Here is a 14,060-nt window from a genome sequence, read left to right on the forward strand (position 1 = left end):
GCTCACCTATTCTACAATAATTATTCTCATTTACTGTGCATGCAAGCAATAGGGACCAATAAGTCTTAGAGGTCTGCCTCTATGCCACATTTCCCCAGAAGCTCCCTTGCTCCCAAGTGGCATATTAAAGTGTCCCATTACACTGTAGAATAATTACTATATTTTGTAAAACTAATGTTAGGCAGATACTGGAATCCTCCTAACGCTTTTCCCTCTATAGCCAATTTATCCCTGTCGCTACATTCTTGGGAGCCACACACACTACCAGCTCTTTATAAATGACATCTATAATAATATCTCACATTCCAAGTATCTTTTCAGCAAATGCTCAAGAGAATCCCTACCCCAGAGCCAGCCTTATTGCACAAAATGGCTTCCCACTTTATTGTCCAAATCTGAGGGAAGTCACTCACATTTCTAGCTGTTTTCCTATGCCTCAAACACAACCCTTCACTGTACTATATGTGTAGAATCATGTTTTTGTTGCTTTCCACTACAGTGTTACTCCATAGGTTGGTCTCCTTTAAACCACCATGGCTCCCCCCCCCCGAAATAAATAAGCTGTAATATGAGGAAGAAAATGTATTTTCAAACAAAGTTGGAAATTCCCTATCAAGGGAAGAGGATGGTTTACTCTGTCATCTTCTTATCTCATTCAGCTGGCCCAGCCATTTCACTCACCAAGCCACACAATGAGGAAGCAACTATCTACAAGTCTCTAAAGTTTAATGTATAATCCTGTCTCACCTAGTTAGTATCCATTTGTTATAAAAAAATTTTTAATCTTCCATGGAGAATCCTGGAACTGTTCAGAAAAGAACCTTAGCATTCTCAAACTATCCATAGGTCAACACCAAGTCCTTATCTAGCTCTAACTCTCCTAATAATTGTGTATTTTAACATTACAAAAAAAAAATACATATTCATTAGCATGAAACAGAAGTAACTTCTCAGGAGGTGATGCTGGGGAAAAGTTAAGATCTAATTGGCATTTGGAGGTTTTCCTTCATAGCTAAGGAAATTTATACATTTATACCGATGCGCCTCCTCACCTCCCTTTTCCACCTGGCCAGCCACTCATCCCGCTTCCTCTTGCTGATGTAGTAGGGATCTCCAGCTTGGAATGTCAGACGCTGCACTGGCCTTGGGCGAAGGATGGACTCACAACCCAGTCCTCCACGCAGACGGCCACGAGATCCCTAAGAGAAGGAGGGAGATATAAAGAATGTCTACTTCAAGGCATGGACACATGTGTAGGAAAAAATATTCTGGGGAAATTAAGAAAGATGCACCTGCTATTTTGCTCCCACTGGTCATGAGGAATGATCATAGTGAACCCTGAAAATACAGCTCTGAGAAAAGTCTTGCTTTGTTTACTACTGACCTAGGATTGTTTACAGGTGCCAAACATCTCTAAACCAGGGGTCTCCAACCTTGGCAACTTGAAGATTTGTGGACTTCAACTCCCAGAATTCTATGGGAGTTGAAGTCCACAAGTCTTCAAGTTGCCAAGGTTGGAGACCCCTGCTCTAAACAGTCCAAAGAACCAATAATTACTTTTACTAAGCCAAAATGACAAGCTAAGATTCCCATACTATAATTCATTTGATGTTTCTGGATTTCCAATTCAGAGTATGCGATTCAAGGATAGAAATAAATCAAGTCTTAACTGTATTCATTCTGTATAACAAAGAACAGTTATGGTAATAGTTTCCATCAAGGACAGCAAACAAGCGATCAGTTTCAAATCTTACCTATTTTTGGCTGTGTTTATACAATGCACTAGAGTAATTTTAAATGGGTTGGGTGTTAATTTGTGGCTCTATGAGATATAAAAACACAAGTATTATGTTATGTTGACTTTACTAATCCTGGTTTAGTATTTAGTATTTAGTGTCTTGCATAAATGCATCACTTTCTTAGCCTCTCTTCAAATTTCAAATGTGATTGATAATTTCAGTGTTACCTCAGAGCATTGAATGGAAGACTAGATTTGTAACTCATTTAGTCTTATAACCTCCTACAGCCCTCTTCTGCCTGACATTCCTGAATAAATATAAAAGCAACCTTAGCAAGCACTTTAAGTGGGCACCCAAAAGCTGGGTATTTCAGCAGCAGGAGAAGCAAATGCAGCATCTGCACAAATCATGTTTTAGTCTGAAAATTCCAAGTTCTCTGAAGAATTGAGATTAGAAGAAATGGCTTTATAGAAGCACCTTTTTACTGGCCTGCCTGGAGCAGACACTTCACAATAACCCTTCCCTACCATTTTCAAGGTTAAGTTGATTTTGTTGAAGAATTTATTACAGGTAGTCCTCGAATTACAATCATTTGTTCAGCGATGATTCAAAGTTACAATGGCATTGAAAAAAATTATTTACAATCAGTCCTTGTACTTACAACCACTGCAGGATCCCTATGGTCAATATTCAGGCACTTGGCAACAGGCATATTTATGATACCCTGAGGTAATATAATTGCCATTTGTAACCTTCCCAGCTGGCTTCCAACAAGCAAAGTCAATGGGGGGGGGAAAATGGGATTCATTTAACGACTGCCTGATTCACTTAACAACTGTGGCAAAAAAAGTGGTAAAATTGGGTGCAACTCACTTAACTGCCTTGCTTAGCAATAGAAATTCTGATCCCAACTGTGGTCGCAAGTTGAAGACTACCTGATTATTGATTATTTATGAAGTGAAAGTACTGAATGAATGAACACAACAGCCTCAACCAGATCTGTACAATGTACAGTGTACAATGTAATTACTGCTTTTGTGCAAGATGTGGTTTTGTTGGTGTTTAAGCTCTAAAAGATTGTCAATATCCAGAAAATGGTTAATTCAGTAACCAGGTTAAATATATTACATGACTGAACTTGTGGTTGTGGTTACTTTTGGGGTCATTCTTTTCTATAAATCTGAAGCTTGGTGTATTGTGTGAATACAGAGGTAGTCCTTGAGTTATAACCATCATTGAGTCCACAATTTCAGTTATGAGTCATCACAGTTGTAAAGCAAGTCATCGCATGATCAGACCCAATTTTACAATCTTTTCTGTGGGGCTTGTTAAGTGAATCCATTGTTTGCTGTGGGGCAGTGCTGGAAACTGGAAGTGAACGCCGTTTCTGGCAAAAAATATTGTAAATTGTGGTGAAGTGACCACAGAATCCTGCAAATAGTTGTAAATGCTGGCCAATTTCCAAGCACCCAAGAAGTTGTGGGAAGGGCAGACATCGTAACTTCAAATCTGAGTGAGTAGCTTTTTGGGTGTATGGTGTAACTTCAATTGCTAAATACCCAGTCAAAAATCAAGGACTACCTATATGCTAATTTTTTAGGGATGCAGAGCTTATAGGCCTATTAGAGGAGGTACTCTGCAGCAGTGGTGAAATCTAAAATTTGTTACTACTGGTTCTGTGGGCATGGCTTGGTGGTGGTGAGGTATTGTGACTGGGTGGGCATGGCAATTTTTTTTTTTTTACTTTTAAAACCATTTTTTCTACACCAAAGAGATTGTAAAAAAATGCTTTCAAAAGGCTCTGACGATCCCAGCTGAGTTGCCTGATCGGCAGAGACTTTTTTTCTTTTACATGCCTCTGACGATCCAAGCTCAGTTGCCTGATCGGCAGAGACTTTTTTTTCTTTTAAAAGCCTTTGATGATCCCAGCTGAGCCGCGCAATCATCAGAGGCTTTTTATTTTTACTTTTAAAAGCATTTTTTCGGCCCATGAGGTTGTAGAAAAAATGCTTTTAAAAGTAAAAAAAAAAGCCTCTGATGATTGTGCGGCTCAGCTGGGCATGGGGGGGGGGGCAGGGATTTTTGCTATCAGTTCTCCGAACCACCCGCCTCCATCGCTACCGGATCCGGCGATCCGGTCCAAACCGGGAGCATTTCACCCCTGCTCTGCAGAATGTTATGTCTGGTCAGTTGCCTATCGAATACCAGAACAAGAGGGGGAAAGAGGCAGATCTTACTTTGCTTTGGTGCACTAGGCCATAAGTGATATGACATGTTTTACCACAGCTGATCTATAGTCCATTTTTGTTTGCAATGCCATTTCCTGAAGTCCAGATTCATAATTTCTTCTAGACTAAATGAACGAAAATTGTTCATGTAGCAGACAGGCAACTGGTTGTGTTTATACAGTATATTTGGTTAAATGTGATTAATTGTGGGGTGGCTTATCATGTATATATCCAGCCCATTTGGTTAATATAAGAACACTTCCAAATGTGTTTTTTTTCCTTCAGGTTTTTAAACTTTTCAGGTTTAGCTTGTTAGGTAGTTAAACTTTCTGAATAGTTCTGAAATGCACCCATTTTTGATCCAGGCTGTTTTCACTACAAATCTGTTCTTTTCTTCCTATATGCACAGTAACACAAAATGAACAGAATAAAATAACAACAGAGCAGCAAAGAACTGCTTGTTCAATGCTGCTTGTTTTGATTTTTGTTCTCTCCTCTAGGGGGCGGTGCTCATCTCCATTTCAAAGCTGAAGAGCCAGCGCTGTCCGAAGACGTCTCCATGGTCATGTGGCCGGCATGACTAAACGCCAAAGGCACACAGAACGTTGTTACCTTCCCACCAAAGGTGGTCCCTATTTTTCTACTTGCATTTTTTATGTGCTTTCGAACTGCTAGGCTGGCAGAAGCTGAGACAAGTAACGGGAGCTCACCCCATTACGCGGCACTAGGGATTCAAACCGCTGAACTGCCATCCTCTCGATCGACAAGCTCAGTGTCTTAGCCACTGAGCCACCACATCCCTTTTTTTGTCTCCTACAACCTATCAATTTGGGGGGGGGAAAGCAATTGTCTTAAAACAGAAGTTTCAGGTTACGGAACATATACAGATCTATTAATACTTCATAAATACACTTTGTTTTTTATAAATGTGTTATAACCACCCAACCCTGATGGACTTTTGTACATGTTATGACATCGTTTGATGAAAAGGGGCTTCATTTTCATCTAAAACAGGGCTCTTTCTCTGTTTGTAAGGGCTCTGTCCAATTTGCTGTGCAACTCAGAAAATGGATAAATGTAGCTCAGCAGCTGCCTGCATCCCTTCTCTTTCAAAGTCAAAGAGAACATTCTGGAAGTATTACAAAGGCATTCTATTTGCCAAAGGAAGGGTGAGGTTTTCATGTTTATCTATCCTTGGATACTGACAGGATTCAAAACTATTCTTGTTTTACTGTTGCACAGCACAAACTCAGGAGTGAGGATACCTATAAATATGAGCAAATGTGAAGAATATCCTGAACCCTGCCCATTTGGCTCTTTTTATGTTTTATATTCTCCTAAAACAATATAAATGACTTGGAGCACAACAAATGGCTTAGCCTTCACCAAAAGAATGTCTTACAGGAAGAGCCCTGCTTCCCTGCCTTCCCTGAATTAAGGAGGCAACTGGGACCAGCATACTACAAAATTGAGCTTCTGGTGCCACTTTGTGATCTATGTCCACTAAGGGCAGAAATAGTTAAAGAATGCTAATTTCTATAACTATTGCATAAATGTGCAATTCAACTTCTGACTTATTTTCCCATAGAACAATTGCTGTCTTGGGAATAGAAGTAACTTTACTCTCAACCAATGAAATTCTCACACGATACTTGCCTCCATTTTCAGTGAGTTGTAGTGGTTTTCTTCCTTGTCATCTTTGCCTAAAAAACACAGAAAGAGAGGTTAGAATTAGTATGGGACCCTACAAAGAGCCAAACATATGGTTTCTATTGGGATCAAATGTACTTCGAGCACTTTACCTCCAACCCAGGGTCTCTTGGCCATATCACACGATAGATAATACGGGACTACCTGCATATTAAACTCCTTTGAGCATCAGAGGCACTGTTTTCCCAATTATTGGTGAGTGGAGTAGAGAATAAGTAATACAGTGTTTCAGAGTTAACACTGAAATACAATATTACGTGTACTGTAGTCTACACAACCATTCCCTTTGGCCAAGATTTTCATGTCACATATACTCAAAACATCCATTTAGCGAAGACTCTCAGCAACATGCGTTAAAATGTTTTTCTTGAAAGTTGAACTTTTATTTGCATTTATTATTAGATTTATATCCCATCTTTATTTTTTTTTTACAACTCAAAGTGATGCACATAATTTTCCTGACTCTTCAAATCTAAGCAACTAGACAAAGTCACCCAGCCAGCTTTCATGTTGAAGAAACTACTAGAAATCCCAGTTGCCAAGGTCCTAGTCCATTACCTTAACTACTACACCAAGCTGTCTCTCTTAGGAAAATTTGATGATGAATTTCCTGATAAGTTGATTGTCAGTTTCTGTTTCTCAGGCTTAAAAAGTCTGGGATAATGTAAGATGGTGGCCAGCTAGTATGAAACAGAGCCAAGCTCAGTTCCTACCCCATTTAAAAATGTTCCTGTGTGAATAATTTATATGACCACAGCAAGGAGAATCAGGGCCTTCTGAGCTTGTGGGTCTTTGAGAATAGCCTTGATTTGTATGCTGAGCCTGTTTGGGCTATGTGTATGTTTAATAAGTGAGCCTTAAGTACTCTGAATAATATTCCAGGAAAAATATAATGTTTCTTCATACTTGCAGGAATATAAATTGATGTTGGAACAATTAAGGATACTATGGAAAGCAAACTATGCAAGATAATTAAGAAAACATTCCCCATTCTTGTCTAGTGGGTACAGAATGCTAAACTAGAGTCATACTTTTGGAATTAGAAGGATATTGATTGTTCTTTTCTACATATACTGTTTTCCTTTGTCCTTCCACCTCTCTACTCTCCTCTTCCTGGAAAGTCCTAGAAAACTAGGATGCAGTTTCAGTAGATATGCTCCAGCTCTGGAATGTCTTCCCCAGAAGACATTCCCACTTGGCTGTCTCCAGCCTCAGTAAAGATTCTTTGTCCTACAAGTTTGTAAGTCTTTTTATGTTGAAACCTGTCCTTATTCTTATTAGATTTTTCCATGTTGTGAGCTTTCATTCTGCAGTATTGTTTTAAAGCAGGGGTCTCTAACCTTGGCAACTTTAAGACTTGTGGACTTCAACTCCCAGAATTCCTCATCCAGCAAAGTTGGCTGAGGAATACTGGGAGTTGAAGTCCACAAATCTTAAAGTTGCCAAGGTTGGAGACCCCTGCTTTAAAGAATTTAATGCAAGTTTTATTGTATTACATTACGGGAATAAGATAATTTGCAATTTTAGTCATTGGGCAATAAAGTCAAGGTAAAGACTTCTTAAAGTCAGAATGAATCCTAATGATTTCACAGTTTCCTTGGCAACAGTATGAAAGGGGACTGCCATTGCTGTCGTTTGGGGATGGGTTTTCTACTCTATACTTTAGCCTACAACTGTGATATCCAGAGGTTCTCCTATCCAAATACTAAAGAGGTCCAAGCCTATTTAATTTCTTAGCCCAAGCAAGATAATCTGGGTTCCACCACCTGATGAGACTTGTTGGGTAGTATACAGATTAAAAAAGAAAGAAAATAGTAATAAATAAAATTGCAAATAAATAGATTGTATCAATTAAAGCAGGCAACGGAAACTATAAAACAAAAACCTTGTAGATATTTTGAAAAGCCACCAGGTGGGCAGAAGGAAAAGAGAAAAACAGGGTTGAAAAGGTCAATCAATGATGTTGTTAGAAACTGTAAGAATAGCTGAGAGAAGAGGTCATCCCACAACAGGCAGTTAACAGCAGTTGTAATTTTAAATGGTTGCTAAATGAAAGGCTGCGATCCCTATCCATAAGCAACTGCCTATGTCAACTAAAAATGAGGGGAGCTAAGGATTGAAAGGAAAGTTAAGGAAGGAAGCTAAATTTCCTTTCATTTCCTTTAGAAATCACTGAAACATCCCAAATCCTCCTAAATCAACCAAGTATAGAACCCATTCTGTTGAAGAAATTACTAATCATAATTAATAGAAGCATCCAGATCACACCTTTTCTGACTTTAATGCCTTCATCTGTCTTTGCTCTGGCAGCAGTCAAAAGGATTTGATTGGTGGCGCAGTGGTTAGAAGGCAGTATTGCAGGCTGGCTCTGTCGTAGTTTGATCCTGACCAGCTCAAGGTTGACTTAGACTTCCATCCTTCCGAGGTGGGTAAAATGAGGACCCAGATTGTTGGGGGCAATACTCTGACTCTGTAAACCACTTAGAGAGGGCTGTAAGGCACTGTGAAACAGTATATAAGACTAAGTGCTATTGCTATTTTTAATGTCATGAAACCATCTTAGGGCAAACTGGCAGCCCTGGGCTGGAAATGTTACGTGCAGGCCATGCCCACCCCGGCTCTGCAAAGGCAAAAAACGTCATGATACGTCACGTGACGTGATCGAGTTTGACACCTGTGCCTTAGGGAGAGGCCCTTTCACAGAGAACCTTTTCTTGTAGTGCTGCAGGGACATTCTCCAAATTCAAAATAATCCATAAAGATGCACCTCTTCCACCAAACTATTAATTGTTAATTGACGTTAAGGTTTGTTTTAGCAATCTTCATAGTTTACAATTCCTAAAATTCTTCAGCTTTTTTAACTGTTGCAAATTGAATAGAATGTTTGCTATATAAAAAGATAAAGTATAATTTACTAAACAAATGAAGCCAGTAAAAGGCTGACAACGTTCATTCTAGAGAGCTGAAGAGCTAGGAAACACAGCTCCCTTTACCTGCTGGGGAGCCTCTTGGACTACTTGAAGAAATGCAGGTGAGCACTTAGGAGAAGCCCAGCAGGCAAATCAGATCTGAGGCTTGTGCAAGCTGGCAAATGCGATCTAATGTGGGGAAGGGAAGAGGAAAGAGCACCATTCTGTCTCCTTTGTCCTAAAATGAGTTGGCTTGGCCTCTTCTATTCACCTCTTGCTATAAGAGCCTCTATCTTTTTCTTATGAAAACTCACCTCCTTGCAGGTTTATATCAAAGTACCAATTTTTTGGCTATGGGGAAGAAGGAAGGGACAGAATGGAAAGCAAACTTGAGGGGCCTCAAAAAGGGAGAAAAAAGCCAAGCAGCAAACAAAACACATAGCTTATTCAAAGCTGCATAAAAGATGCAGGTGGAAAAAGGGGGATGGCAATGACTTAATGATTCCTTCCAACTCTATAATTTTATTATCTGGAAATCAAGATTGAATCTGGATGGAAATTAGTGAGTCCACCAGATGTGAATTTCTTAGATTCCAGAATCAGATACTTTTCTGTTCCTGTGCTATGGGGATACACTTTATTTTCAATTGATGGCACTTCAGTATTAGCATTTTAACTTGGGATTGTGATGAGTTCCCTTCCCTCTTTTTAAAGTTTTAAATAAAGAGCTTGTTGGACTTTTGAATTATTACATCTGCATTTTAAATGCTATTTTACTTTATTTTACTCTGCTTTAAGATGTCTCACTTTCCAAAGTAATGCAAAAACTGCTTCAATTAATAAAGCTGCACTATAACCACAACTTCAGCATGTCTACTCTGTTTGGGCCAGCAAGCTCCACATAGAGAATCTCACTTTATTCAGATTAGGCCAAACAACATTGCAGCAAGAGCTTAGAGTTACTGGAGACTAAGCAATGCAGCCAAGCCAAGCACTGCTGAGATGACATATAAGCAGCCAATAAGCCAATTGGCAAAATGCCTTGACCATACTCTACGGTCCTGCTTTATTATTTTTCTTACATCTAAAATATTTGAGTGTATAAAAGACAGTTGTTCATCTTTTCTTATTTTTAAAACTAGACAATAGGTTATTTTTGCCTTATTGAAATACAATACATTCGCTGCCCTTAGTCTTCTTTAGCTTTGCCATGTCTTTAAATATCTTAACAGTATCAACATTTCACAACTTTCAAACAGCTATCCTTTATTCCATAGCAGTGCCTCCATTCCTCTCTCCTTTCCCATCCTTTGAAAGTCCCCTCTCTTTTCTTATCACATTTTTTTTAATATTGGGATGCCTGGGGCTGACTTTCCAGAACTCAATACTCCAGGGGACAAAGACATTCTGGAGGCACACCCCAAAACAATTCTGGGATCATTGGGTAGTTCTGACCTGCCACTCGCACTCTCCCCCTTTGGGATCTTCTGCTTTCAGAGTTTGCATTTGGCAAAGACTCAGCCTGAAGGAGGCCCCTTCCCAACAAATGCTCTTGGCAAGGCAGCAGTCAAGAAGACCCCTCCCCTTTACAGGCCTCCTGCCAGCAGGAAACGTAAGCTCCCTGGGAACACGGAATTCGCCACTCTCATCCACTCCACAAAGGCCTTCCCTTGGATTTTGGGGGCAGGCTCACCCAAAAAAGAGCGGGGAGGCAATAAAAAACAGACTGGAAAGGCAAAGCAAATTCTCTTTAAAAGTTTGAAGAAAAGTGGAGAGAAGAAGACAAGATTTCTTTAGCCCACTCCTAGCAGGTAGGCCTCTCCTTGAGAAAAAGTGGGCTGGCCTCCTCAAGGACAGATTCGGGGTTTATTAAGAGGTATAAATAAGAGATGGGATAGACAGATAGAACAATCCACCACCACTAATTTATCCTTCCTAAATTCCTCTGCAACAAATCTAATCAATTGGAAGCTAAAGGAGAGAAACCGCCCTGAGTCTCCAGAGAAAGGGCGGCATATAAATCGAACCAATCAATCAATCAATCAATCAATCAATAAATAAATAAATAAACAAACAAACAAACCTAGATTGGAAACTTTGGCTAGAAATACTCTAAAAGAAACATTGGATTTTCAAGAGAACCTATTGGATGGGACAGAGAAACTCTTGGATTAGTGATGACACACTACCAGCAGAAGGAGAAATATTGATTTGGGGTTCTCACACGCAATCCAGTACTCAATCCTACAAAGAGAAGTCCCATCAGCATTTATTTCAATAGGGATCACAGACAAAGATAAAAAACAATTTCATTCCTATAAGAATATTTAAGTCAGACCTATTTTTTTGGCCTGAACAATTAAGGAATTCAAGCATTCATCTTTAAGCTCTTTTGCACAGTATAAACCTGGCTTTCTAATTTGAATGACACCTGTAAAATATCTGCACATCAGACATTGGCTCAGGAATCAGCCCCGCCCTTTCCTTGCTTCAAGGCAACTGCATGCCTTCCTTTACCTTTTTTTAAAAGCTTCACACATATGTTGATCTGTTCATTCATTACCTTATTTTAAAAAAGAAAGCAACATCTTTTTAAATTGCACAATTGTTTTGGGGGATTCTTGGTGATTTCACAAGACCTTATCAGTAAATACTGCTAGCAGGAAAGTTCTTGGGCAAGTTGCAGAACCTTGACCACTGACAGAAAAAAGATACAAAATACAACAAAAATGCTCCGCAGCTTTAAGATATGTGACATGTCAAACTATAATTCTGTGACATATCTACAAGAGAAGAGAATATATGTAGCTCAGGGTTGAACTGTGAAGCCCTTGGTGGTCTCTGAGATTAGCTGCTTGGTGGTGACATTTTGTTACCAGACTAGGTAACATTATCAGTGCATTAGTCTGGTAATGAAATTTCTGCACACAAACAACCAAGCCCAGATATCATCAAGGTCTTTACACATCTACAAGAATCCAAGGCTATTTCATTTCTTTCTTTGCCACAGGTAGCCTCACCTAAACCTCCTCTGCACTGTTCACTTAGTTTCTAGGATGTGAGAGTGTGACTAATCCTTTACAGATAGTCCTCGGCTTACAACAATTCGCTTAGTGACCGTTCAAAGTTACGACAGCACTGAAAAAAGCGACTTATGACCGTTTTTCACACTTATGACCACTGCAGCATCCCCCTGGATATGTGATCAAAATTCAGATGCTTGGCTACTGACTCATACTTGGCTACTGACTAACAACTGCAGTGATTCACTTAACAAATATGCCAAGAAAGTCATAAAATGGAGCAAAACTTATAAATAAATTTCTCACTTAGCAACATAAATTTTGGGCTCAATTGTGGTCATAAGATGAGGACTACCTGTTCCTTAGTTATCCTTGATACCTTAAACCAGAGGTCTCCAACCTTGGTCACTTTAAGACTTGTGGACTTCAACTCCCAGAATTCGGGGAGTTGAAGTCCACAAGTCTTAAAGTGACCAAGGTTGGACACCCCTGCCTTAAACTCTTTCTTGCTTAGGCTACAAAAGGCTGATCTGGCACTGTCTGTTCACCTTCACTAGCAGGTGGATCAGGACTGTCCTTGGGGGTGCAGCGCCCATTTTCCAGGGCCCGTCCCATCTCTCCTTCTGGCGGGCCACTGGGTTCGTTTTCACTTCGCTGCCTGCCCTTCAGATCGGTGATAGTGCAATTCTCAGAAGCTCCCATCTCAGCATCTCCATTGGGCACTTGCTCCATAGGGCTGGTGTTGTGGGTAGGTGGAGGGCACTTGGGTGCTGAAGCTGTGTCTTTCGGGATTTCACTGGTTTCCACCTGCAAAAGGACAAAAGCAGGAAAGGAAAAAAAGGTGTGAAAAATAGTTGAAGTCATTCACAGCTATATCTGGAAGAAGACCACGGGACAAAGGAAGCCATCAAACTTCTATAAATCCCAACTAAGGCAAACCTTGACAGATACCTGTGAAGGAAGTCCTGCTGTCTAATGAGAAAACATTTGCTTCACATCTAAACAAGAACAAATCTTGCACCACAAAGAGTAACAAACTGTAGCATATGCTTTTGCAGATCAAATACCCCCCCCACATTAATTGCATGGAATGTTATCCTGAGTTGTCAAATAAACTCATACAATGTAAGAAGACTAGGAAAAAAACCCCTACTGCTAGCTGTGAGATCTGAGGGAAAGAAATGCAGGAAAAAGAGACAGCATATTTATATGACAATTACATTAAGGATTAAATGTAAGCAAGCTGTAATAATCTGCAAAGTGCTGCCAATAGATAATTTGCATTGTTAAATGGAAACAAGGTGTATTTTGAATTACATTTGAGGTGAATAAAGATTTCCCATGGGTTAAAATATGTAGAAAGAGAGTAATTTTTAATCACTTTTTATCAAATCTTACTGATAAATTATCTACAACCCTATGTAACTAGAAGTGCTTTGGCCCCATGCATTGATAATTTCCCTTTTAAGATCTTACATAGGGCTCACTTTTAAAAACAGCTCAGAAAAACAGAGCCACAAAAATGGATGATTAGATTATGTTAAATTTATGCTTTGTCAATTGCACTAGCTTCTAGTCTGTTTGGAGATTTTAAAGTACAGGTAGTCCTCCACTTACAACAGTTCGTTTAGTGACTGTTCGAAGTTACAACGGTACTGAAAAAAGTGACTTATGACCGTTTTTCACCCTTATGACCTTTGCAGCATTCCCACAATCATGTGATCAAAATTCAGATGTTTGGCAACTTGTTCATATTTATGACGCTTGCAGTGTCCTGGGGTCATGTGATCAGTTTTTGTGACCTTCTGAGAAGCAAGGTCAATGGGGAAGCCAGATTCACTTAACAACCATGTTACTAACTTAACAACTGCAGTGATCCACTTAGCAACTGGGGCAAGAAAAGTTGTATGGGGCAAAATTCACTTAACAAGTATCTCGCTTAGCAACATAAATTTTGGACTCAATTGTGGTCGTAAGTTGAGGACCACTTGTACAGAGATTTCTTTTCAGCAACCACTACCAAATCTTTTTTTTTTAAATGGATATTTATGTTTGTTTATCATAATAGCAATAGCAATAGCACTTAGACTTATATACCACTTCATAGTGCTTCACAGCCCTCTCTAAGCAGTTTACAGAGTTAGCATATTGCCCCCAACAATCTAGGTCCTCATTTTACCCACCTCAGAAGGATGGAAGTCTAAGTCAACCTTGAGCCGGTGAGATTCGATCTGCTGAACTGCAGCTAGCAGTCAGCTGAAGTAGTCTGCAGTACTGCACTCTAACCACTGTGTCACCTAGGCTCTTAATAGAGAATAATGACAAGGAATGCCCACATTTCATAAATTAATGAGTGATGGATAAAACTTTTCCTCTGTTACTGCCTTTGGTTGTGAAACACTACAAAAAATTGCTTAGAAGTAAGAGGTCTCAGCAGTCTTTAAACTGAAT

The 14,060-nt window shown here is 39.6% G+C and overlaps 1 protein-coding gene across 1 annotated transcript in view; it reads right to left on the reverse strand.

Annotated features, from left to right (window-relative positions):
• DNMT3A (DNA methyltransferase 3 alpha) overlaps positions 1 to 14,060 on the reverse strand; it is a 118,274-nt gene that overhangs the window by 53,659 nt on the left and 50,555 nt on the right. The window contains exons 4-6 of the mRNA XM_070932175.1: positions 12,158 to 12,416; positions 5,624 to 5,670; positions 1,053 to 1,199 (exon numbers count right to left, since the gene is read on the reverse strand). Coding sequence (XP_070788276.1) covers positions 1,053 to 1,199; positions 5,624 to 5,670; positions 12,158 to 12,416 — 453 coding nt within the window. The remainder of the gene's footprint in view (positions 1 to 1,052; positions 1,200 to 5,623; positions 5,671 to 12,157; positions 12,417 to 14,060) is intronic.

The sequence above is a fragment of the Pituophis catenifer genome, unplaced genomic scaffold (assembly GCF_029215685.1).
Source record: "Pituophis catenifer annectens isolate HBS135680 unplaced genomic scaffold, rPitCat1.0.hap2 SCAF_1, whole genome shotgun sequence".
Taxonomy (NCBI): domain Eukaryota; kingdom Metazoa; phylum Chordata; class Lepidosauria; order Squamata; family Colubridae; genus Pituophis; species Pituophis catenifer.